Raw genomic sequence first — 23,806 nt, forward strand, 5'->3', positions numbered from 1 at the left:
CAAGAATGACTGACATTTTCGTGAGAATCAGTAAGAAATCCCTTAGAGCAGGATCGGATTCTTATTATGCCCGCCCCAACTAATACTTTTGTCTTGAGTTGGTAGTTGTCAACAAGGAAGGAATTTGAGAAGCCGAGGGAAGCCCTGACATGTTTCACCAGATATAATTCCTAAACCTCAGCCATAGAGAGCCGCTTCTAGGATGAGAGGTGTTGTTTGGTTCCCAAGAGCTCAGCAGACACTGGTTTGGAATCACATCTTGTCTAAGGCTTTCTCAGATCAGAAACACTGGCACCATTTGGGGGCTTTTCTGGAAATGTAGAATCTTTTCTGGAAATCACAGATCTACTAAAGCAGTGTCTGCATTTTAACACAATCCCCAGGTGGTTGATATGTACCTTAAAGCTTGAGATGAACTGCTTTCAAGAAGGGCATCTGCCAAGGGAATGGAAAATGAAGGTATGGAATGTAGCCATGTTTGCTTGGGAGTTGTTTAAAATCGTGGAAAAGGCCCAGGAAAAGAAGGTCGAACCGCAGTAGAAAAGATAAATGTTACATAATTCAAAAAGTTTGCCTGGGGTTGCCTCTGGTAATTTGAACTATGAATTTGGGAGGGTTCATGAGTGAATTTACCAGGAAGATAAGTAATTTATATGTCATCGACTCTATTGTGAATGTGTTCTTCAAAGATAAAACACACAGAAAAGTGCACAGAGCATGAGTGTACAATTTGATGACTTTTTACAAATTGAAGTCTCAAGCATTTTCCAAATCAAGAAACAGAACATTTTGTCTCACTGCCCAAGCCCCTCCAATCACTATAGCTCCCAAGTGAAGTAATTATCCTTTGCCTGATTTTTAATTTTTTCAAAATTTCACATACACGAGATCATACAGTGTATTTGGCTTCTCTCACAACATTATGTTTGTGAGCTTTTTCACTGCTGTAGAGTATTACACTTCATGAAGACACCACAATTGATTTATCCCTTTTATTACTGGTGGACATTTCAGTAGTTTCTACTTTGTGGCTGTTACAAATCGTGCTGCAGTAAAGTCTGTGACATGTCTTTTGTTAAGCACCCTGATGCATCAAATGCTCTGCTTTTAGTTTTGCAAAATAATTTAAGCTTTCCTTGATAACTCAGGGTGATCATTATGAAGAAGGCTAGTTTTATCCTGGGATATAAAACAGTGATATCCTCAGGATTTGTTGAGATGGTAGCTCAGCATGGCTTTTTGAACTCCTGTGTGTCCTTTCTGTTCTCGCTGTCAGGTTTCATTTTACTGTTGTCAGCTGTTCCTTCCTTCTTGGGCACCTTCATCTGCTGAAGATTCAAAAAGCAAATAATCAAGTGTATTAGCATTGTGTTTAAAAGAAGAGTCAAGGCAAACCCCTGTCTGAATGCAGGTTATTTCTGTACCAAGCAGTGGGGTGTCAGAGGCTGTTTTTCATTCTTCTCTGACTTTCACCCTTCTTCTGGATTGTCCTGAGTTTCAGATGGCTGGGGTGCTGCCCTCATTTTGAAATTATTTTTCTGATGTTTTGCACTTTTACTCCTTTTCGATTTTTATTCAGATGTTTTACTCCGTTCTCAAATTTGTTCATATTGAAAGCTCCCTGACGTACACTGGAGTTCTAAACTATCTTTTTGAATGATGCTATTTGCAAAGATAAGCGTGGCACTTGGAGTTGTGATGTTATGAATACGCGTAAGAAGTAGGCGTCTCGCCAGGGGTTGGGGGCTGGACTTACTCTGACATGAACCTGTGACAGTCAAGATATGTGCTTGCACCTGTGTCTTGGGTAACCTAATAGTTGGACATCGAAATTCTTTGTAATGCTTTTTGTCGTTGTTGTTGTAGTATCTTGGTCAAATGCAATGAAAAACTCTACATGGAGGTAAACATATATTTCCACCACTTTGTGGATTCTCCTGGTCGACTCAAGCAAGATTATTGAAGTAGCGTTATTACAACTCCCTCTTTAGAACTTGGATTTAAAGCAGCTATTTAGCATTTATTTCCATTTTGTTTCAGAGCCTTTGAGCCAACTGTACTGCTCAGAGGAGATGTTAACCAAGCAGGCGAGAGAGAAGTGCAGCTCATACCACAGGTGTGCTGGTTTGAAGCTGTTATGTACCCCAGATAAGGCCATGTTCCTTATCAATCCCTGTGGATACAGACCTGTTGTGGGTAGGACCTTTTGATTAGGTTGTTTCAACTGAGAGTGAGCAACCCAATTCAAGATAGGTCTTAATCCTCTATGGAGTCCTTTGTGAGGATAAAAGAGATAAAAAGCCAAGAGAGCTCAGAGAGAGAAACACACCGAGAAGCTTAGAGAAAAGCCTTCAGAGGAGCTGAGAGAGCCACTGAAGCCAGGAGCTGAAAGCAACGAAATCCCGGCAGACGCCGGCCATGTGCCTTGCTATCTGACAGGGGTGTCCCAGATGCCAGCAGCCTTTCTTCAGAGATGACATCGTCCTGTTGATGCCTTAATTGGGACACTGTAAATGTGTAAACTAATAAATGCCTTAATTGGGACACTGTAAGTGTGTAAACTAATAAATGCCCATTGTAAAAGCCAACCCATTTCTGGCATATTGCACATTGGCAGCTTTAGCAAAGCAAACAGCAGGGAAACAGAACTGGAAACCAAGGAAAATGTAAAGGCTTGGGAAGAAAAATGTAAATGGAGACCAATGTAAATACACAGCTTACTGAAATGGCTTTTTCCTTATCTGATGAACCCCTGATGTGAGTTAAGAGGAGGACTCAATTAAGAGAGGACCAGTTTTTCTTTTCTTGGCTCCCCTGGGGAGTGGCGACCAGATTCCTTTAGGAGATAGGGTTTGCAATCTGATGGTGGTTTGCTCTCTTAGTGAGCTGCAGTGCTGGCAGGAGAACTGATCCTTGAATAATGTGGAAAGGCCAGATTTTAATAGGATTTTTGGCTCCCTTCTTTTTATAATCACATCCCTGAAAATCACCCTTTGGTTCTGCAGAAAATCAAATGAAAAAGTAATTACATGTTCCAGCAGGATGTCAGGAAAGTGATGAAGAAGTAGACAGCTGATGAGTAGTGGTGTCTATCTCAGGAAGCTTCTACCTTGTGGAAAATAACCCCCTGGCATCACTGAATGAGAGCCAGGGCCTCTTAAAGGATCTTCCTGGGCGTAATGTCAAATTAAAGATTTCAACGACATTTTATTTCAAAGCGGGAATGTATTCAGGAACCTTTTTAGGAAAATATCTACAAGTACTTTTGCTTTAATTTGGTTTATTTCGGGCTATCTTTTTGCATAAAGTAGAGAGACTGAAAGACTGTCTTTTGGTTATTTTTATGTTTGATAGTTAGATAGCAAGGTAGGTAAAGATCAGTGATACATGTCTCAAAAAGGGGGTGTCCCTGATGACTCCCAAATGCAGGTGGGAGTTATTTTTCATTGTGATTTAACCTTACTAAAAATAGGAAGTAGATTTAAAAAAAAATTCTTCCTCTTTAAAATGTTTCTTTGTATAGTAACTAAGCAAACACTGCCATTTTTCAAATAGTTTTAAGATAATTCAAAGATGTGATCATGTTAAAGGAACTCTAGCTTAGTTACATGCTCTTTCACAACAAGCTCATGTAACTTTCTAGAGAGGCTTTTCAGAAAGTCCAAAACTATTCGCATACAGTACAGTCTCCAAAGAAATTTTCCTGCTGGCATCATCCATACTCTAGAGTAAGTTTGATATTTGACTGTTGAAGAAAATGATTATAGTTTAGACACCAAGCAGTTACTCCTCCAAAATACCAGTAATAATTTAAATGCCAGCCATTCAAAAATGGCTTCTTAGTAGGCGTTCAATACAAAATAAATGCTAATTCAGGGAATACATTTGTTGATAAGTGAACAAGTAGAATGCACTTATATCCCAGAATGTAGCTAATTTTAGGATAGAAATTGTGCTTTTATTATATGACTTTCTGTAGTATATTAATAAATCATTTGGAAATTTTAGGAAGACAAGCAAATTCTTCTCTTTTATAAAGGCTGGTGGTGGGTTATCTGTGTAATCTAATATTTTACGTTTGTGTTGATCTAATGCAATCATGTAATTTAATTCGTGGTTTGCAGGCATATATATATATATTCATAAACTTAAACATGAATCTTCTTTTGTTAAGAATGCTTCTATGTTTATTGTTGAGGAAATATATTCAGGATTCAAAACAGTGGTTTAACCATTTAGCTTGAGTTCAGATTTCAGCAGCCTCAACCCACAAAAATACAAAGCTGAGGTGGAAGTCAACAAAGGAGCCTACGCCTATCAGAAATATTAGTTACAAGTCCCCACAGGGAAGACAGTTTTCTGAGTTGAAGAGTATTGACTCCTTTTAGCTTTCTGAAAGTAGGCTATATGGTAAACACCGGCCGCCTCCCCCTTTGGAAAGGATGTCTAGGAGAAAAGGGGAAAATAAACTAAGAAGAGTGCAGCCAGCGGGGTAAAGAGTAGGGTCTGCCTTGTGTGTGTATCTGCATGTCTGGTGTGCACGGGAGCTTTCTGGAATCTCCTTTCTCATTGCATTCAGAAGGGGGTTGACGCTTTTTAGCTTGGCAGTCAGATTATCCATAGTTTGTCGCCTCCCTGCCCTGGGCCCCAGTAGGCTCAGAATCTGCTTACCCCTTCTCACCAGTGTTCCTCTTTTGTCCTCTCTGCACCAGTCCTTTGCCTGCCTGGGATCCAGCTCCAAATGCTCCCTTCTCCACTTTAATCCACAGTGGGTGCTCCTTCCCCAGATCCCTGCCTCATTTATTCAGGGTGCTGGGTGCTGCGAGGGATGTGGAGGCTGATGGGGTAACTGAAACACCCACAGAAACCTTTGTACCCTGATGAGGTGTGGTGGAGCTGGAGTTGGGGAGGGAGTATCTGTGTTTGGGAAGGTGAGGGAGGTCTGATGGAGGAGGTGACTTTCAGGGGAGCCCTGACCAATGTGCAAGGTCCACTTTCTATATATGAAATGCAGAAGGTGTTGATTTTAGTAGGACTAATATTAAAATACATTTGATCAGGGAGTGATAAAGCTGATTCCCCTTCTTTTTCAGTCTCAAAAATTGAAAAACTGAATAGTTAAAGGATGGGATGATGTGAAATTGACCAAGTTTACACGTTTGATCCAAACATTATCTTCTTTGTTGATTATTTATGTATCAAATGTTGGGCACTAAATATTTGAGGACATTGAGCACCTAATCATGCCTAGAAAATGAAATGAGAGGAGGGTGAAGGAAATGACACCGGAAAGTAGGGTGGTCATAGAATTGATTCTCCAAACTGGGACTTTTCTGAGAATGAAAAGGGGGGACTAATTACTTTAAATTATATAATTTTATTGAAATATCAATTTATTGCTTGGTACACTGCATTTATTATAGAGGTGGTCCTAAAATAGTTCTAGTCACTTTTTTAAAAAAAAAAAATTATTTCCAAAATTTAAAAAACTATGTACATTAAAGCATAGGAAATCTTTATATCGGTTATCAGAACATTAAGACTAATACAAGTCAAATAGTTAGTCTTGGTGCATATTCAAGTATTTTAATCAATTTTTACCCATATTTATCTCTAATGCCATATATATTTTTCTGAAGAATATATATTTTTTCAATGTGGTCTTATTATTTTTAATTTTTTTAAAAAAACTGCCTTTAATCTTCTTTAGAGTTACATTTTAATCATTATTTAATTTGGAATTGTTTATACTAGCAATTGACTCTTCTTTCTAGGGCATATGGTTTTTAATTTAAAAAACACTCTGTAAGTGCTGAGGTATCTGATAAGCTTAAGAGCAAATTTGAGTAAATGGAGGATAGTCTCAATTCTGTTTATTTTACAATTGTTATTTAGATGTGTAAATATTAAGTTCATTATTTCCACAGTTTCTGTTTTTGCCTCCCTTCAAAGAACTTTCTTTGACAAGTACTTTATAAAGTTCAACTTTTGTAAAACAAGACTTGTCAAATAAGTCATCTATTTGTGATTCTTTTGAATGTTTTTCCATATTTGGATGCTTAAAAATTTAGGCTTTTTCAATTTCATTGTATTCTGACACAGTATATAAATTTCATCAATTACAAATAGGAGGGCCATCAAAAGATTCTTCCCACAAGTCGAGAAATTGCAGAATTTTGCAATTAAACGTGTATGCCATTTGAGCTTTCATCATTTAATCTGTTTAGTTTCTTGGTGCCTTCCTGTTTTAAAGCTTAGTTTTCAATTAATTCTAATCTGCTGAAAACTTCCAAAGCTGAAGGTAGTTTTTCTTGCTCCACTTGTTGAGTAGTTTGATTAAAGTTTTGAAACTGATTTTGAACAAAATGTAATGAAAGCTCATGGACTAGTTTCCAAAAAAACTTAGGACATTTGGGATGTTTTTCTATGTAGCTCTTCAAAGGCTCAAACATTTCTAAAACCCGAATGATGACAGGCAGCAAATAGAGAAAGTGACCATCACAAAAATATTTAGTTTAGATATTCTAACTTTGTGTGTAAACATATTTGAGATTTTGACAACTACAGCTTCTACTTCAATTGGCTTAATATCACAGCCTGATTGTATGTTGCTGTATGTTGCTATATAAATGATCACCAATTCCAGATATACCTCTACTTCATAGATTTCTAAATTTAGTGAAAATATAATTTTTGCCACAATGCTTTACTTTTATTTTTAAACTAATTTTATAACTAAAATTAATTAAAATTTAAATTTAATTAAATTTAGTAGTAGTCAAAATTTAATTAAATTTTTAATAACATGCACCAATAAGGTAGACTTTTATCTCAACAGCGTGAAATTCCAAAAGCTTTACTTTCATTCCATGGAGTGGATGAAAAAATCAAGCCATTTTTGGAATGAACTCATTGATTTTCATTTTGAAGCATCTGATCGCACTGATATAAAACTAGCCTCATTTATCTTTGAAAGGTCTTTTTCTGCTAATGGAGAAAACATACACAGCTATAATTTCACTCTTTGCATTTGCACAGGAGACTTTGAGTTGAAAATGCACAGAATTAATTTAGAAAGATATTCATTTGATCTAAGCGAAAAGTCACACTTCACAGTGTGATGTGTAACTGAACCTTCTGCAGCTGCATGAGTAAAATTGTAGATTTTGAGCATAGTTCTGTGAAAAGAAGTGGATGCTGACGCTTCTTCAGGAGGTTTGTGTCTTCTGTCTTCGTGTGGTCATATCAGTGTAGCCCCGCATAGGTTTTTAAAATAGCCTTTAATTTTTAGAATGGTTTTAGATTTACAAAAAAAAAAAAATTGTAAACATAAGTACAGTCCCTATATAACCTAGACCCAGTTTCCCCTATTATTATCATCTTCCGTTAGTATGATGTACATGTTACAATTCGGAACCCATACTGATACATTGTTGTTAACTAAAGTCAATGCTTTATTAACATTTCCTTGCTTTTAAAAATAATGTCCTTTTTTTGTTGTTCTAGGATCCCATCCAGGATACTAAATTACATTTAGTCATCATGTCTCTTTAGGCTACTATTGCCTTTGACAGTTGTATAATCTTGGCTACTATTGCCTGTGACAAAATGTGTAATTTTGAGCAAGTTATACATTTATCATCAGCTTTTTGGAGAACAGGAAATTTGGTACTTCATTTTTTTATTAAACATGCACCTTTTTGTTTGTTTGTTTTTTAAGGTTATTGCTGCCAAAAGATTTAATTGCAAAATATAAAAGCATTACACCAATAACATAACTAGTACATATGAACTCTACTAAAAATGGTTAAATCATTATAGGAAGAGTATTCCAGTTACTCTTTATTGATCTGTGGCAGGGCTGCCCAACTTCTGTTTTCTGTACCTATTTCATGTACACCAGGCCTATAATTTCCCAGTTTCCCACTCATTCCACCCAGTGGCTGCCTGGCGGCCTTGCACATCCTGCAGGTGGCAGCTCTGCTGGCCGATTCTCTAGGTGGCCAGTGAGGCAGCCAGTCCCTCCCACTGCCATCTGTCACCTGAGCGAATCCCCTGTTGCCAGCTTCTTTTGCCCAAGCTTACTTTGTTCTATCAGTGAGTGCTCTGTTTCCTGCCCCTGAAGGCAAGTTTGAGTTACGTTGTGTCTGGAAAGGGCCAGGAAAGCAGAGATTGGTTTATCACTGACCGTATTTCTGACTTAGCCACATGAGAAGACTTTTCACTATAAGGATGCCTCACGTGCTACTAGGTGAAATCATGACAGAAGCTGGAAGGAAAGAGTGAGAACCATACTAACTCAGCCTGGATTATTTTAATACAAATGTTAGTAATTAATACTTGGATAAAGAGTGAAAATTCTGGACAAATGCTAAAGCAGACACGGTGCAGGGCAATGAGGATACACTGGGATAATCCCAGGTGAACCTGGGAAGATGACAGAGTTTATTGAAAGGGAAATTTTGCAGAAAAACTGATATGATACTATTTATTTCTCCTCAAACCTCTATCTATCTTTCCAAGATAGAAATTTCCAGTAAAAAATAAATATAATATACCATTTACTTGCAATAACATTACTAGATGATGTCTATATTTAACTTGATTCAGGGAACATTAACATAAGAGGGATGCCGAGTGAGTAAATGTGCATTGTTAGATAAATACTCTTAAATACAGAGGTGTATATTCATACATATATATAAATACATATATAGCACATTAATAATGTGATCTCCACATATGGAAAAAATTGATATGGACCTAGGGGCAGAGTGTGAGCACAGGCCAGTTTTCCTGGGTGGAAGGGAGAGGTCTGCGCTGCCTCATCCCCATTGCTATGCTCAGGGCTTTAGGTTAATAGACCATATCTGGGGTCAGCAAAGGAAGGCCCACTTGGCCCTCTGCCTGTTTGCATAAATAAAGTTTTATTGGAACAGCCTTGCTCATTCATTTATCATCTACGGTTGCCTTCATGCTACAGTGGCAGAGCTGAGTAGCTGCAGCAGAGATTGAATGCCTGCAAAGCCTGAAATTCTTTCTTTCTGGATGCTTTACTGAAAAAGTTAAAACTGACTCCTGGACTTGGGGGAGCTTTGCCTAGGACCTTTGGTCTTGACCCAGTTCTCATTTTCAGTGCTCCCCGCTCTGGCGCCCACACTTTCTGTTCATGGGGCTGCCAGACCACACCATTTTTAGCCCTTTCTCAAAATACAACACAGACACCAATGAGAGACAACCATCTACTTCTTTCTAACCTGGTTGGGCAGAGGGATCAAGAGTAGAGGCAGATCATAACAATGGCTAACATTTACTGATTACCTGTAGTGTGCCATGCACTGTTCTTTGTGCTTTAGTAGGGGTTGATCCTCACGACAACCCTGTGTGGCAGGTTCCAGTATTAAACCCACCTTATGTGTGAGGACAGTGGAGCTCTAGAGGTTAAGTGTTTTGCCCTGAGTCGCGTAGCCAGGATGTGGTGGGGGAAGTATTTGAACTCAGCCAGACCATCACACTTATCCCATTTACTGTTCATTCATGCTTTAAGAAGCCCTCTGCTGTTTGCGGTTTGTACCTTCTCCAAACCTTCAACACAGTGACGCTTGCTTTCTGTATCTCCCTCTCACCGTTGGCAAACTCCCAGTAACTAAATGTCAGTGATTTTAAATAGGAGGCAGTTTGCAGTCTGAATTGTTCCTAGACCTTGAATGAATCTAGTTAACACTCTCATCTTCCAGAAATTTACACTTTTAAAACCTTTTGGGAACCGTTACCAAAATAAGTACTTATGTAAGTAAAATATTTTTCAGGGTGACACAAACCCGGAAAGAATTTTACTGCTTGAGATATACTTGGGTAGGAGGCCCTGGCTCAGGCACTGGTGGTTTAATACTTGGATTAGATCATCCTTTGTCGAAACAGCAGTAAAACAGGCACTAGGAGAGCCCAGGACACCGGACTGGCTTGTCTTCCCAAGTCTCAGGCTGGTGGCACCAAGTAGATGAGACCACTGTGTGTTTTCTCTGGAAGAGAGAGCCAGGTAGCCATTCTGTAACTGAGTTAATGAATGAGGGAGACCTACTGCGAGAACAGAGACTGGGATCTCTTCCATCCATAGGTGACGGGTTTGAAGGTTGTTGGTGCGCAAAGGCACACTCTGTCCAGAAAGAAAGACAAACTTCAGAAAGAAGTATGCTGCCCTGTTCTAGCAGCATAGTTGGATTGGGCTGTTGGAATTTATTCTCCAGTTGGAGTTTATTCTGGAAGTGTGGGTACTATGTAATAAAAAAAACATTTTGAAATCAGTAGTTTTTACTTAACTGGTGTGGGGAAAAAGAATAAGCCTTTCCATTTGCAGACCAAATGACAGAATGGTTCATTCAAGGCATCTATAAAGGTCAACTGGTGTTACATATAGTGGAAATATAACTATTAGGCTTATCCCCAAAGAGAAATGGTGATACTATTGTCTTTAATTCTGCTGATTCTATACTAAAGGCAAGTAGAAGCAAGTGAAAACTCCTGAAGGTCCACATTTCTGGATTAAATTACAATGGCTTTAGATTTACCTTTATCTCTGCAAAATTTATTTCAAAATCCTTTGCTCAATTCTGGTTCAGCCCAAACTGGATGAAGATGGGAATAGTTACGATGCAAACTTGATCATGCCATCTCTTCCAGTGCCTTTCTGCCCTTTCAGAATAAACCTCTGTGTCTCTTACCTGTTGCAGGTGCTAACTGGCCTGGCTCCTGACTCCTCCAGCCTCCTGGGATGCCTCTGCTCTGTTCCCACCCCACTCAGCTCTCCAGCCTCACCAAACTGCTGGCCCCTCCCCTGCTCCCCACCCACCTCTGCCTTGAAGCTTTGCACAGCCTTTGTGGTTACTGATGCCTGGGATCTCCCACCCCCCTTTTTTGCCTAGGGTGCCATCTACTTATCCTTCCTACCTCTGCTCAAATGTAGCTTCCCAGGTAATCCCACCCCCCAGACTGGCCATGGTCACCTGTTGTTTGCCATCAGGGCATTTTGTCAATCGTGTGAACTTTCTGAGGGAAGGGACTGAGTCTGTTTCTCAGCATTTTATTTCCAGGGTCTAACATGGCACCTCCTGGATATTATGGATGTTTTAATTTTTCGTGCTCAGATGTTAAGGGGTCATGGCGTCAGTTTTCTTGTGGCAGCATTAATGAAGAATGGTATAGACCTTGGAATTTAAAGCTTATTTGCTTTTGTTCATAAAACATTGCCTTGGATTTTAGAACTCTGTAGCACATAGTTTGAATTAATAGGTTTGCTATCTGTTTACTGCTTACAGCACCAAGATTAGACTCCAAGGGCCACTTTTCCTAACAACACTTGTAGGTCAGCATGTCCTTCAATGTGGAGTGGGTTTGTCTGCACTTGACTCTTTCCCAGGGGTGTTCTGAGACCAGAGGTGTCCAGGTGTTCTAAATACTAGCCTGATTGCATTACAAATACACGAACATAGGCATCTGTGCGTTCTTTTAAATAAAACAATAATCTTTTTTAATTGTGTGACTTCAAAACTTTTTACACATCTTACGTATACCTCTTTTTTTCCAAGTTCATATAATTTCCCCCTTCACTTCAGTTGGGGTATTTGCAATTTAAAAATAATTATTTCCCAGGGATCATTCAGAAATGTTAAATTTTGACTTTTTCATCAATAACTAGCTGTTACTTTTCTCTTTCAGAGAAATCATCTTATATATACTGTACAGGATGAGACATAGGCTCCGATTTTAAACATCTAAGGCCGATTGGTAATTCCGGGTGTACTTTTCTCTGATTGGGGTACATTTCATCTCTTTTCTTCAGACAGAAATTAGACTTTTTTTTTTTTCTTTTTTAGTATTACTGGCTCAGCACAGAAGTAAGGATTGTTATATTTTTGTCTTGAGCAACTAACACAATGACCCTTAATCTTTACCTCCTATTTGTCCTGCACACTTGTAAACAGTTCTTCATGGCATTTGTGAGTCCAGATGTGATTGGCTTGGATGAGGCATGGGACTTAATGGATTAAAAGTGTCATGGAGCCCCGTCACCACTGGGCCCCGTCTCAGCACCCACATGCACCCAGCTGGTTCAGGTTCAGAAGGAAAAGAAAACAGCCTCGTGTGCACCATTGTGCAGGCTCTGCTTGTTTAACCTCTGACGCCAGGAGCAAGGACGCTGGGAGAGGCCAGTGACTGCTGCACTCTCTGGAGTGAAGCAAAATATTTCCTTGTCACCAGTCATGGCCCTGAAGAATCCATGGGTGTCTGGCTGCCTAAATCTTGCATAGAGAGACCCAGTATTACCTCTTGCCATGATTAAAGTGTCTTTTGTTTTCGTTTTGTTTTATGTTTTTTGATCTGGTGTAAAAACCACCAGGTGTGTTATGTTGCATTCTCCTAGCACAACCCAGATTGTTGTCCAGTTCCAGGGGAGCAGATCAAATGCAGCACACAGACCGAGAGATGGGGAAAGGAAGAAGGGGTGCCTCACTGTATACAATAGGACTTTTCCTGAAAAGCTCTAAGTAAACCATATTTTATAAGGTTATTTTATTTTAACCTCAGCCATGCCTTCATTCTTTAAAGGAATCCCTTTGTGATATGGATAATCCTTTTAGCAATTTTCAACATAATTATTTTTTTAATCTGATTACATCAAATTTTCTTAAATTGAGGCATGTACTTGGGACTGAAAAAAACCAGTCAACACTTACTTTTGATGTGAAAAGCTAGTTCCTCCCAGGAAAGCCAGGCTCGAGGCAGATGGATGGAGTTTGTGATCCCAGCACTGCTACCAAACCTTCCTTACCCCTCTGCCTCAGTCTCCTCTGCAGTAAATAAGATACTAGAAATAACTTCTCTATAGGGTCACTGAGAGGATTAAATGAGATAATACATTGAAATGCTTAGACCAGTGCCTGGACTGTATATACAAGGTGCACAATAAATGCTCGCTTCACTGTGTTAATGTTCCTTCTAAAGAGAGTAGTGGGTGGTAGTGGTAAAGAATTACCCTGATCCCAGAAGATTTGTTACTTAGTTAATATGAAGCTCAAATAAGGAGATGAAATATTTTTGTCTGGAAGAGGATGATAAAAAAGGAAAATAGGAAGCTACAACACCAGCTATGATTATGAGAATGAGAGACATATGAGCTGAGGATAATGCAAATGATTTTAGGGGCCAGCCTGGAATTGACAATTTCTACTCACATCCCATTGGTCAGAACTAGTCACATGGATCCAACCTACCTACCGGAGTTGCTGGGGAAATAAAGTCTCCCTGTGGGCCCTGCAAGAAGCCGCTGGATAGGAGAGCATCCAGGCAGTTTCTGGCACAGCAGGTAATCCTGTGATGTATTTTCTGCTAGTGGCAGACATTTTTTATAATTACTCTATTTGTGCACTTCACTGTAAAATATTCCTGCAGTTCTGTGTAATGCCAGGACCATCAAGGACCCAGTGGAATTTGTGACTTGTTATGTTTCTTTCTCATTTTAGAAATTTGCAGGAAGTCATGGAATCTACTGAGACACCCACTTCTGAATAATTTTATTGTTATGAAATCAGCCAGTAAGCAAGGACTTGGGGTGACAACATCCTAATAGCCGTCCCTGATGGCCAGATGCCTATTAAAAAGCAGGTTTTTATGCTTCGCACACTGCTGCCCATCAGTAAAGTACAAAAGGCAAAGAAGTGACAGATCCTGATGTACTTTGAAATTAACATGGGGCTATTTAAGAATAGGCTTTTTTTTTTTTTAACCACTCTAATAAATATAGTATTTGCACTCAGCCTTTCTGGGAGGGAGGGCAGCTTTCTATGTGTTGTATCACCCACTGAAGAGATTTGCTCAACTGCAGTTTTATTAGTAAAGCTTCAGTTAAGCAGTTCTTCTGACTCACGATTGGCCTCTGCACAGACCAAGCAGTTTATTTGTACCAGCAGACCTGGGAGGGAGAGTTCACAGCTACGTGGACCACCTTGGGGCTAACTAAGCTTCTGAGTAAATATATACCTCATCTGTTGAAAGGTTTCATAGTTCTGTGGATTGATTTCAAATCCCTTTTCTTCAGCCAGAGTTCAGATGTTCAACATAGTTGGGAAGCAATATGATGTGTTGATCACAGGGCCTCCAGCATCAGGCTGGGTGTGGATCCCTACTCTGCCCCGTGATCACTGTGTGGCCTTGGCCACTTAGCCCCATCTGATCTGCAAAATGGGTTGATAAAGTACTTACTGTAAAGGTTCCTGTGAATGTTCAAAAATATGATGCATGCAAATTGCTTAGCAGAATACCTGGGAAATAGTATGTGCTAAGGAGAGCTTTTTAGTACAGTCATGAATCATATTATATCTCACTGTGTCCTCTATCCCAATTGGGAGTTGGCTGTGTGCACAGCCTTTAAATTACTGAGGCCTGGGATTACCTCAGTCTTTCTCGTGCCTCATAGCATCACAGCAGGCTGCCTTGAATGGAGTAATGGGGCAGAAGCTCAGAAAACGTTGATCGAATGGGTGGTTATGGATTTTTTGTGTGTGGAGGAAGTGAATTGTCCTGATGTTTGTGATTTATTTTAAAATATTTAAGCAAAGTAAATAGCAAATGTGGCAAACATTACTCATTGTTAAATCTGGGTGATTGATAGGCATGGATTTTGTGCCAAGGATTTCTCAGTGGTCCTCTGTGGCTGTCATTCTGGTGTCATTTGGCCCCACAGGTGACTGTGAAATGCTCTCAGACGTCATGGGTCCTGGAGAGGCCTGTCCAAAAATTTGCCGGAATATGATTAACACCTAGATACTGGTGATAACTTCCAGTGTTTAACCTATATATGGGAGGAATCTCTCTAGGTAGGGGGCAGGAGACAGAAGGACTTTTACAGTCATAGCAATAGATCACTGAATGTAAGGATTATCCAAGCCACTGGAGATGATTTCTTAAATAATTCAATGTGTGAAAGTGGTTAGCTTTGCTGTGATTATTGCCTATCATTAACGTGTCTAAACTTGATGAGAATTGGTGGAGTTTTATGATGCTGGATTATGGTAAATTATCATCTCTGACCCAAAGAATTTCGTGTTACCTAAATTCCCAGCACTTCTTTCCACTGGCGTAAATGTTCTTTATTTTCAAGAAGTGCTGCCACTGTCACAGCACAGTCACAGCTTGGGGTGACTAATATTGAGCCTGGCTCTCCAGTGGGATCAGGAGAAGGGAGGATGGAGTGGATGGTTTCTGATGGAGTGAGCCGCCCACAGAGGACAGTAAGCCACTATCACTCCAGAGAAGCTTTGGAGAACTTCGGTGGGGCAGTGGTGCTGGTGGTGAAGTGCACACATGGTGAAAGCAGCCTATGGATAGCAGCTGAGGTAGCTGAGCTTCATTAACTACAGATAAGGAGTGCACTGTTCATAGATCATGCTAGATTCTGCCTAGTGCACCAGCTCCCTCTCCTAAACTATGAGTCAAGGACATCATCAGTTTCACCAACTCTTCTCTTTATCCTCCATCACATCAGTTACCAAGTCTTGTCAGTTGTTCTACTGAAATAGCTCTTCTGGACATTTCTGTATTTTAATAAAAGGTAATAAAGTATGTGGACTGTCACATAGAAATACATATATAAATATTAATTTTTATGAAATAATTTGTAACTGAATATAAAACAATAGGTGTATCCACTTTTATGACTATAAAGGCTAAAACACATCTTATGAGAGATTGGAGGAACATGGAATTAAGTAGATGGCTTCATATTAACTAATTTTTTTCTTGAACTTTATTTACCTTTCTATTTAAAAAAACAAAGCAAAACAAAACAGAACAGCTGTGACCAAAAACATGTGTTTCCCTGTCAATCCCTCCCTTTTCTTTTCCAGGGCTTTTATAGGTCTCTGTCTTCTGGCATCAATAATAACGCAGCAGTATCTCTGACTGCTTTCTCTTCATTCTGGGTCATTCTATTATTGTTGCTCTTTCTCACCTTAGTTTTTTACTTATGTGTCTCTTAAAAACACTCTGAAATTTTACCTTTTTATGTTATTTTATTGGTTACTAATAATTTTTATTTTTATTTTTGGCAGAAAAGAGCAAGTTAGTACCCTGTATGAAAACATCAACCTTGTGGAATCGAGACTTATTCAGCCATATGAACACGTTATAACGAATTTTATCCATGAGATCAAGCTTCAGAGCATGGAAATGGAAAACCTGGCCATTGCCGTGAAGAGGTATGGAAGTCATCCTTTCTAGGTGGTCCTTTAACTTGCTCTCTGACCCGTGTGGCAAACGGACTGAGCTACGTTATCACCTTATGATAGCGCTGAGAGGGGAAGCTGATCAGGTGGTAACTTGTGGGGTCAGCCAGCAATCAGTCAGTAGGGCTCTGTGGTCCCATTATATCAACTATTCTAGGCCAGTAATTAAATGTGAAACAATTTGGAGACATTTTCAGAAAAATCCTACATCGAGGTAATTGAAGTACAGGAAATGGTCTGTCCCGAGAGGTGGGCGTAACTCCCTTTGAAGCCTGGCTTTGTCGCCTACGGGTGTGTGACCCTGGGAAGGTTATTGCATTTCCCTGAGCCTCAACTTTTGCATTTGCAAAAGGAGGATGACAATATTCACCGCTTCGGGGTGTTGAGACTATGTAGATGACATCAGGGAAGCAGCCCCTTCCACAGCACCCATCACATGGCGGGGGTGGAGCAAGGCTTCTTTCCCTCTTTCTAGCCCTGCTCACCTGGCCCTCCCACCTGAGCTAAAGCCAAAAACCTCTTACACCCTCACTAGAATACAGTAACTTTATCTAAGCTGTAACTGGCTTACAGAGGATGGCTTACTGGTTTTAACAGCAACCCCATGTGGTAGCAGCATTTACATTGTTGCATTCCAAGTGTCAGCCTCCTTTTCCCCAGCAGGACCAAACTATTGGGAAAGGGAGGGTACTTGTCTGTTACACATCCTGGGTGTTGTGCTGCATAGACGTTTCTCACTGCCACGTGCTTCTCCCCACACTCCCAGCTGCTGTGCACCCCACCCCGCTGGTGTCTGGAACTTACAAATACACCCCTTTGATGGGTGCTGCCCATACTGCATTGGGGGTGGGGGGTGAGTGCTGCAGTTTCCACTTTTTTTCAGCTCCTCTGTCTCTCTATTCTCCCCCTCAGCAAGAAGATGAAGATGTCATAGTTGACCCTTTGAAGTCACTGAAGGGAATTAAAATGGAGAAGGGAAAACGTAGGCATGCAAGAGTTAAACTCCTCATGGGGGGTTTCTTCTGAACATTTTCAGTTCCTGACCTCAAGTTTGCCTTCTAGGGGTCTGCATGAGGGTAATAAAGGGTGGTCTTCTGATCTCCAAATGTTGGAGAAAATTCTGGAGTAAGAACCCGAGCCCCGGAGTTGGCTTCCCTTAAGGGGCGACTGGCAGGCAGACACGTGGATTCTTCAGGTTGTCTGGTGAATAGCTATTAAAACACACACAGGTACACACAGACTCACACAGAAGTATGTGGACACACACACACACACACAGCTTCTAAGGACAGTTGCATGTAAACCCAAAGGGAATAAGGGAGCAGTGTCCTTTATGTTGTCATCACTACCTCCCTCCCCATGGATTAGTGCGTCACATTAGGATGAGCTCTGCTGGTGTCTTACCCCTAACCGCCTTCTCCTTTCAAAGCCTGTGCTCTCTGGCTGGGATCTGGAGCCTGGCTCCATTCTGAGCCAGCAGTTTCTATTTGTCCTTCTCCTCCTAGCTGTTGAAGACCTCGCTTCCTTGTTTAAATGCTGACCTGTGATCATTCCCTTACGTTCTTAGCCAAGGACCATCCTCAGCTCCGTGTTTGGTTGGGAGATGGTGGAAGAGCCGCTTCTATCTTCTCTTTGTTTGGGGGTCCCTGGGCCAGGTGATAGTGTACAGTTCCAACATGCCAAGAATTAGGAATGGCCGGGGCAAATGCTCTTCATGGGCTCCCTGATTTACAACCAAAACAAAACAAACACACAAAAAAACAGAAAAGAATCAAGAGTTGCTGAGAAATGAGAATGGCAGGGAGAACACATTCAGGAGAGGTCCCAGACTTGGGGACTGGATGGTTAGAAGGAGTGGCTTGAAAAAGTGGTCATAACAAACAAGAAGGAACTTCTGGCTTAGCTTTTTACTGTCCCAGATTTGACCAAAAAACTTGCTATGGAGATACGTAATTCCTGTAGCAGGTACTTAAAAACAGAAACAAGCTCTCTTTCCAAACGTGGTTAAAATAACCTGAGGAAGTCTGTATGTGAGGGGAAAATAAACAGAAGCAGAAAACAGTGAGAAGCTGTTCAAAAATTTACTTTGGGGTCTTCCCGACTCTCCAACACTTGTTTGGAGTTTTATGTAGAAATTAAACTAATACATGAACAAATTGTGTTGTGAGGGAGCAAATCAGTTAAAAGCAGGTTGGGGGGTGTAGCAGAAGCTCCTCAAACAGGAAGATGGGAGCCTGTTTTTATATTTAAGCTCTGCTCTCTACCTTTTATTAATAAAATGTCTTTGGTCCAGGTGAATTGACTCTTGAGAATTCACGGTTTCTGAATTCTGGGTGGTCAAGGCATCTGCATGTGAAAACCTAAAAATTAGATATGTAGCTGAAAGAAAACAGAAGAAAACAATTCTTTTTTTTCTTTTTTAGGGTTTAATCTGAAACCCCAACTACTGTAAAGTGACACACATCTCCATACTAGACAATTGGCGAAGTAAAATTATCCTGGAACCCTTCTAACCTAAATGTTTCTATTTCTGACTTTCTAGCAAATCGGAATGCTGTGTCTGTATAGAGATAGAGATTTAATTCAGTTAATAAAAGAAACAGAAGTTTTCTAGAAGGAAACCTTATCTATAAGAGGACAAATAGAAATAAGTATTTTTAGATCTCTTCTTCCCTTCTAATTTTAGTATATAACTTTGGAATTTTACATAATACAATTTCAAAATTGTTTTTAAACTATCTTTTTGCCAGGGAGTTCTTTTACATCCAATGTTGTAGCTCAATGATGACAGCAAATAGGATTTTTGGAACTTATTGAGCTTCCCAATGATTTGATAGCTTTACCTATTCTTTCCTACAATCTAATTTAATATCATTTTATCTAATTTCATTATTTAATGTCTAGTTTTAACATAATTTTACACTTAAATGGACAAAGTACCAATCTCATTTCATCATGTGGAAGGAAGGACTAGGGGATATTATTTTGAATGTGTGCATCTCCTCATGTATATAATATGGGGCTTGAAATAGATGAGTTCCGAGTTTCCTCTTCATCTGACAAGTCTGAGAGTATAATGCGAAGGCACCCGTCCTTTGGATTTCAGAGCCCAGGACAAGGCAGCCATGCAGCTGAGTGAGCTGGAAGAGGAAATGGATCAGAGGATTCAGGCAGCAGAACACAAGACGCGGAAAGAAGTGAGTTTCTGGAATTGGCTCTTTCATAGAACAAATCTTTATGAGGTACCTTTTCTATACTGGGCACTCCTCTAGGTTTCGGGGCAGGAGAAACAAGTCTGTTTTAGTGGTTGTCTCTTGGGACAATAGGATAGAGAGAGAAAGACAGATAATAAATGGGTGATAAATAAAGTAGGTAATTTCAGACAGCAGCAGTGCCGTGAAGACAGTAAAGCAGTGTGTGTCATTCAATGTGTCAGAGTAGAGGCTGCTCTAGGCTGGGGGTCAGAGGTCGCATTGAAGAGGTGACATGAGAGCTGGGGGCTGCAGGAGGCAGAGCCAGCCTGCATTAGAGAAGATGGCTTGACTTGAACACACCACTGTCTCATTGCCAGTGCCCACCACCAACTTTAAATCTAGATTACAGTGGAATTAAAATCCTATCTTTGAACATTGGAATTTTGTTATGAAACACACCTTTTCTTCATATTGTAGGAACTCTTTAAAGCTGAAAATTGGATGCGGCCTCAGTGATTTCCACTGAAGAAACAATTATCTTTTTTCCTTGTAAAATATCTAGGTGATTAATGTTTACTGTAAGCAGAAAATAGACATATTTCTTCAAGTAGTTAAAGGTTAGGTTAAACATTCCATTTTTGTCTATTCATTTGTCCCATTAACTCTGAGAGGCTGTAGAATAGATCAGAAATGCCTGAGCCTTGACATTTAATAGACCTCAGGTTGAATCCTGTCTCAGTCCTTGCCTAGTTTAGGTGGCACTTGAGAAATAGCCTCACCTCTGAGCCTTTTTTGTCCCATCTTTAATATGGGATCATGCCATGTTTTAGTTTCTTGGCTGCTAAAACAAATATACAATGTACTCACTTAACAACAGGGTTTAATTGGCTTGTGGTTTCAGAGGCTAGAAGGCTTGCTTCTTCCCCAGGTCGGTATCTTCTGGCTGGCAATCTTTGGGGTTCTTTGGCTTTTCCGTCACGTGGCAATGCACATGTCGGCATCTTCTCCTTTCTCTTCCCGGTTCCCTCGAGTTCCGTCTTCTGGCCGCTCCCCATGACTTCTCTCCCCGTCTGACTTCCACTCTGCTTATGAAGGACTCCATAATCTGGATTAAAATTCTCCCTGATTCATTGGGGCCATGCCTTAACTGAAGCAGCATCATGAAGACCTCCTATTTACAGTGGGTTCACACCCACCAGAACGCAGACCAGAACCAAGAACACGTCCCCACTGGGGTTCACAGTTCAGTTCCCTCCTTCCACCTGCCTGCTTTAAAGGAGGCTGGAGTGTGATCCTCTGTAGCAGGGGCCTAGTTCCGTGCCCGAGAAGGGGTGGGTGTGCTGTGCCCGCTTCTTTCTCTTTCCCTGTGTGTTCTCGACTCCTTTCAGATGCTTTACCTGAAACTGCTTTACCACATGTTCTGGTTTCCTAATGCTACCGTTACACAAAATACCAGTAATGGATTTGTTTTTATAAAGGGAGTTTATTTGGTTACAAATTTACAATCTGAAGTCCATGAAAATGTCCAAATTTAAGACCTCAACATGAGTACACCTTCCCTGAAGTTAGGCTGTTGGCATCCGGAAAACCTCTGTTAGCTGGGAAGGCACATGGCTGGCATCTGCTGATCCCGGGTTGTGTTCCACTCCTCTCTCAGCTCCTGTGCATTCTTCAAAATGTTGCTCTTGGGGCGTTTTTTCCTCTCTTAGCTTCTCTGGAGCAAACACTGGGTTAGCATCTCCAAAGTGTCAGCAAAAGACTGCTTTCGGCGGCCATCTCCAAAATGTCTCTCTCAGCTCTCAAAAAGTCACTGTCAGTTGCCCTGAGGTCCTTTTGTGAGTTCTTTTATAGGATACCAATCAAGACCCACCCTGAATGGGTGGGGCCATATCTCCATGGAAATAATCTAATCAAAGGTATTACCCACAATTGGGTGGGTCACATCTCCATGGAAACATCCAATCAAGAGTTCATACCCTAATCAAAAAGATTAATCAATCTGCCCCCACAAGATTGCAGCAAATGATATGGCTTTTTCTGGGGAACACAATATATGTACTAACCGGCACACCACACATACTCCCCTGGGTCTCTTTGTTATCCTTTATCTCTTAGTAACAATTTGGAAGTCAACTCAACAGTGTAATTGGTTCCAGATTCATGATCCAGTTGAATGCAATAGATATTCCACTCTTTTGTCAGGAACTTTTTTTTGTGGTCTCAACACGGTGAAATCATTTTTCCTGCCTCTTTTCTCTCCATCCACTGTATTCAATCTGTTCATTCATTCATTAAGCAAACACTTACCTAAAGCACATGTATTAGTCTGATGTCAAATCTCTTTGCTTCTTTTGGCTAAGTATCTTCCAAATTTGTTGTTGGTGATGGGGACTTTGCCATGGCCCTCACTCCTGTCTTGCCCTTATAACTTTGTGTTTTGTTAGTTATGACGTCCTCCTGGCTGATTTCCTTGACTCTAGTCCAGTGGTGGTAAATCCGTGGCACCTGCACCATCACTTCCTTCCATAGCCATGGCAGACATGGCTTGGCTGGTCACTCGCTGCCTTCTTTCTTCTGGACATGGATGTGGGCTCAGCCCTGGCAGGGTCCTCCAGCCCCATCCTAGTCTCTACCCAACACCTTCTAAACACAGTCTCTCTGTGATAACCCATCCAGGCTAATTGAAGATTTTCTAGGACTTTCCTCCAGTTGGCATGGCTTGCCTCAGCCCCCAGCTTGTTCTTCACCCCAGAGCTCCAACCCAGTGGCATAGAAGCTCACTGCTGTGCTTTGGCTCCAGTGGTGGTCTTTGCTTTGATGATTGTCACCCCTTTCCTTTCTGCTCCCCTAAAATCTGGAAAATGTAGAAACAGTCTCACTTTCTCATCATCTTCTAGCACATTTGCCTCCCTGACCTTGACTACTATTGTGTATATAGTGTATATTTTATTGTTTCACGTTTCACACTTGGAAATTATATGGCGCATAATAAACTGCACATATTTAAAGTGTATACTATGGTATTTTGACATATGGATATACCTATGAAAACCTTCCATAATCAAGGTCAACCATAAAAAGTTTCCTCATGCCCCTTTATTATACCTTTCTCCTTTCTTGTCCTTGCCCCTTTTTGCCAGGCAACCTTCTTCTGTCACTATGGTTTAGCTTGAATTTTTAAGAATTTTATATGAATGGATTTATAGAGTATGTATTCATATTCTTTCGTGTTGTACTTATTTTAATTAGTACAGTTCTTTTGAGACTCTTCTGTGTGGTAGCATATATCAGTGGTTCATTCTTTTTTATTGCTGAGTAGAACCCTATTGTCTGGCTATACTGCAGTTTGTTTAATCATCATTTGAAGAATATGAGAGTTATTTCCAGCTTTTTGGCTATTACAAATAAAACTGCCACTAACATTCATGTCAAGTCTTTGTATGGACATATGCTTTTATTCCTCTTGAGTAAATTCTTAGCATGGAGTGGCTGGATTATATGTGTAGGTATATGTTTAAATTTTTAACAGACTGCCAAACTGTTTTCTACAGTGGTTGTTCCATTGTACATTTGCACCAGCAATGTTTGAGTGTTTCATATGTTAAGCATTCTAAAAGGTGTATAGGAAGCTCATCACAGTTTTAATATCTCTAATGACAAATGAAGTTGAATATCATTCACCATCTGTGTATCTTCTTTGGTGAAGTGTCTGTTAAAATCTTTTGCCTATTTTTTAAATTGTGCTGTTTGTTTTCTTAGTGTTGAGTTTTGAGAGTTCTTTATATCTTCTGGATACAAATCCTTTATCAGATATCTGTTTTATAAATATTTTCTCCTAGACTGTGATTTATCTTTTTCCTTTCTTAACAGTGCCTTTTGAAGAGTGGAAGGTTTTAATTTTGATGAAGTCCGATTTCTTAATTTTTTCTTTCACAGATTGTGCTTTTGGCATGTTACTTGGGAAATCTTTGCCTACCCAGGCTCACGAAGATTTTCTCCTATGTTTTCTTTCAGAAGTTTCATTGTTTTAGGTTTTACATTTAGCATGCGTTTTGTATATGGTGTTTATACATTGAAATTATTATTATTATTATTTTTTTTTTTTTGCATGTGGCTATCAAGTTATTTTCACTGCATTTTTTGCAAAGACTGTCCGCTGGATTACTGTTTGCACTTTGTCCAAAGTCAGTTGACTGTATTCATGTAGGTTTATTTCTGAGGTCCCTATTCTCTTCTATTCATTGATTTGTCTGTCTTTACTCCAATTTCACAGTCTTAACAACTGTTGCTTTATAAGAAGTCTTGAAATCAAGTAATATTAATTCTTCAGCT

The 23,806-nt window shown here is 40.1% G+C and overlaps 1 protein-coding gene across 2 annotated transcripts in view; it reads left to right on the plus strand.

Annotated features, from left to right (window-relative positions):
* Positions 1-23,806, plus strand: part of LOC119545430 (ras and EF-hand domain-containing protein-like) — an 87,190-nt gene that overhangs the window by 14,001 nt on the left and 49,383 nt on the right. For both annotated transcript variants that reach the window (XM_037850916.1, XM_037850917.1), the window contains exons 2-3: positions 16,107-16,253; positions 19,387-19,477. In XM_037850916.1, the coding sequence (XP_037706844.1) occupies positions 16,107-16,253; positions 19,387-19,477 (238 nt within the window). The remainder of the gene's footprint in view (positions 1-16,106; positions 16,254-19,386; positions 19,478-23,806) is intronic.

This window comes from Choloepus didactylus, chromosome 10, assembly GCF_015220235.1.
Source record: "Choloepus didactylus isolate mChoDid1 chromosome 10, mChoDid1.pri, whole genome shotgun sequence".
In the NCBI taxonomy this organism is placed as follows: Eukaryota; Metazoa; Chordata; class Mammalia; order Pilosa; family Megalonychidae; genus Choloepus; species Choloepus didactylus.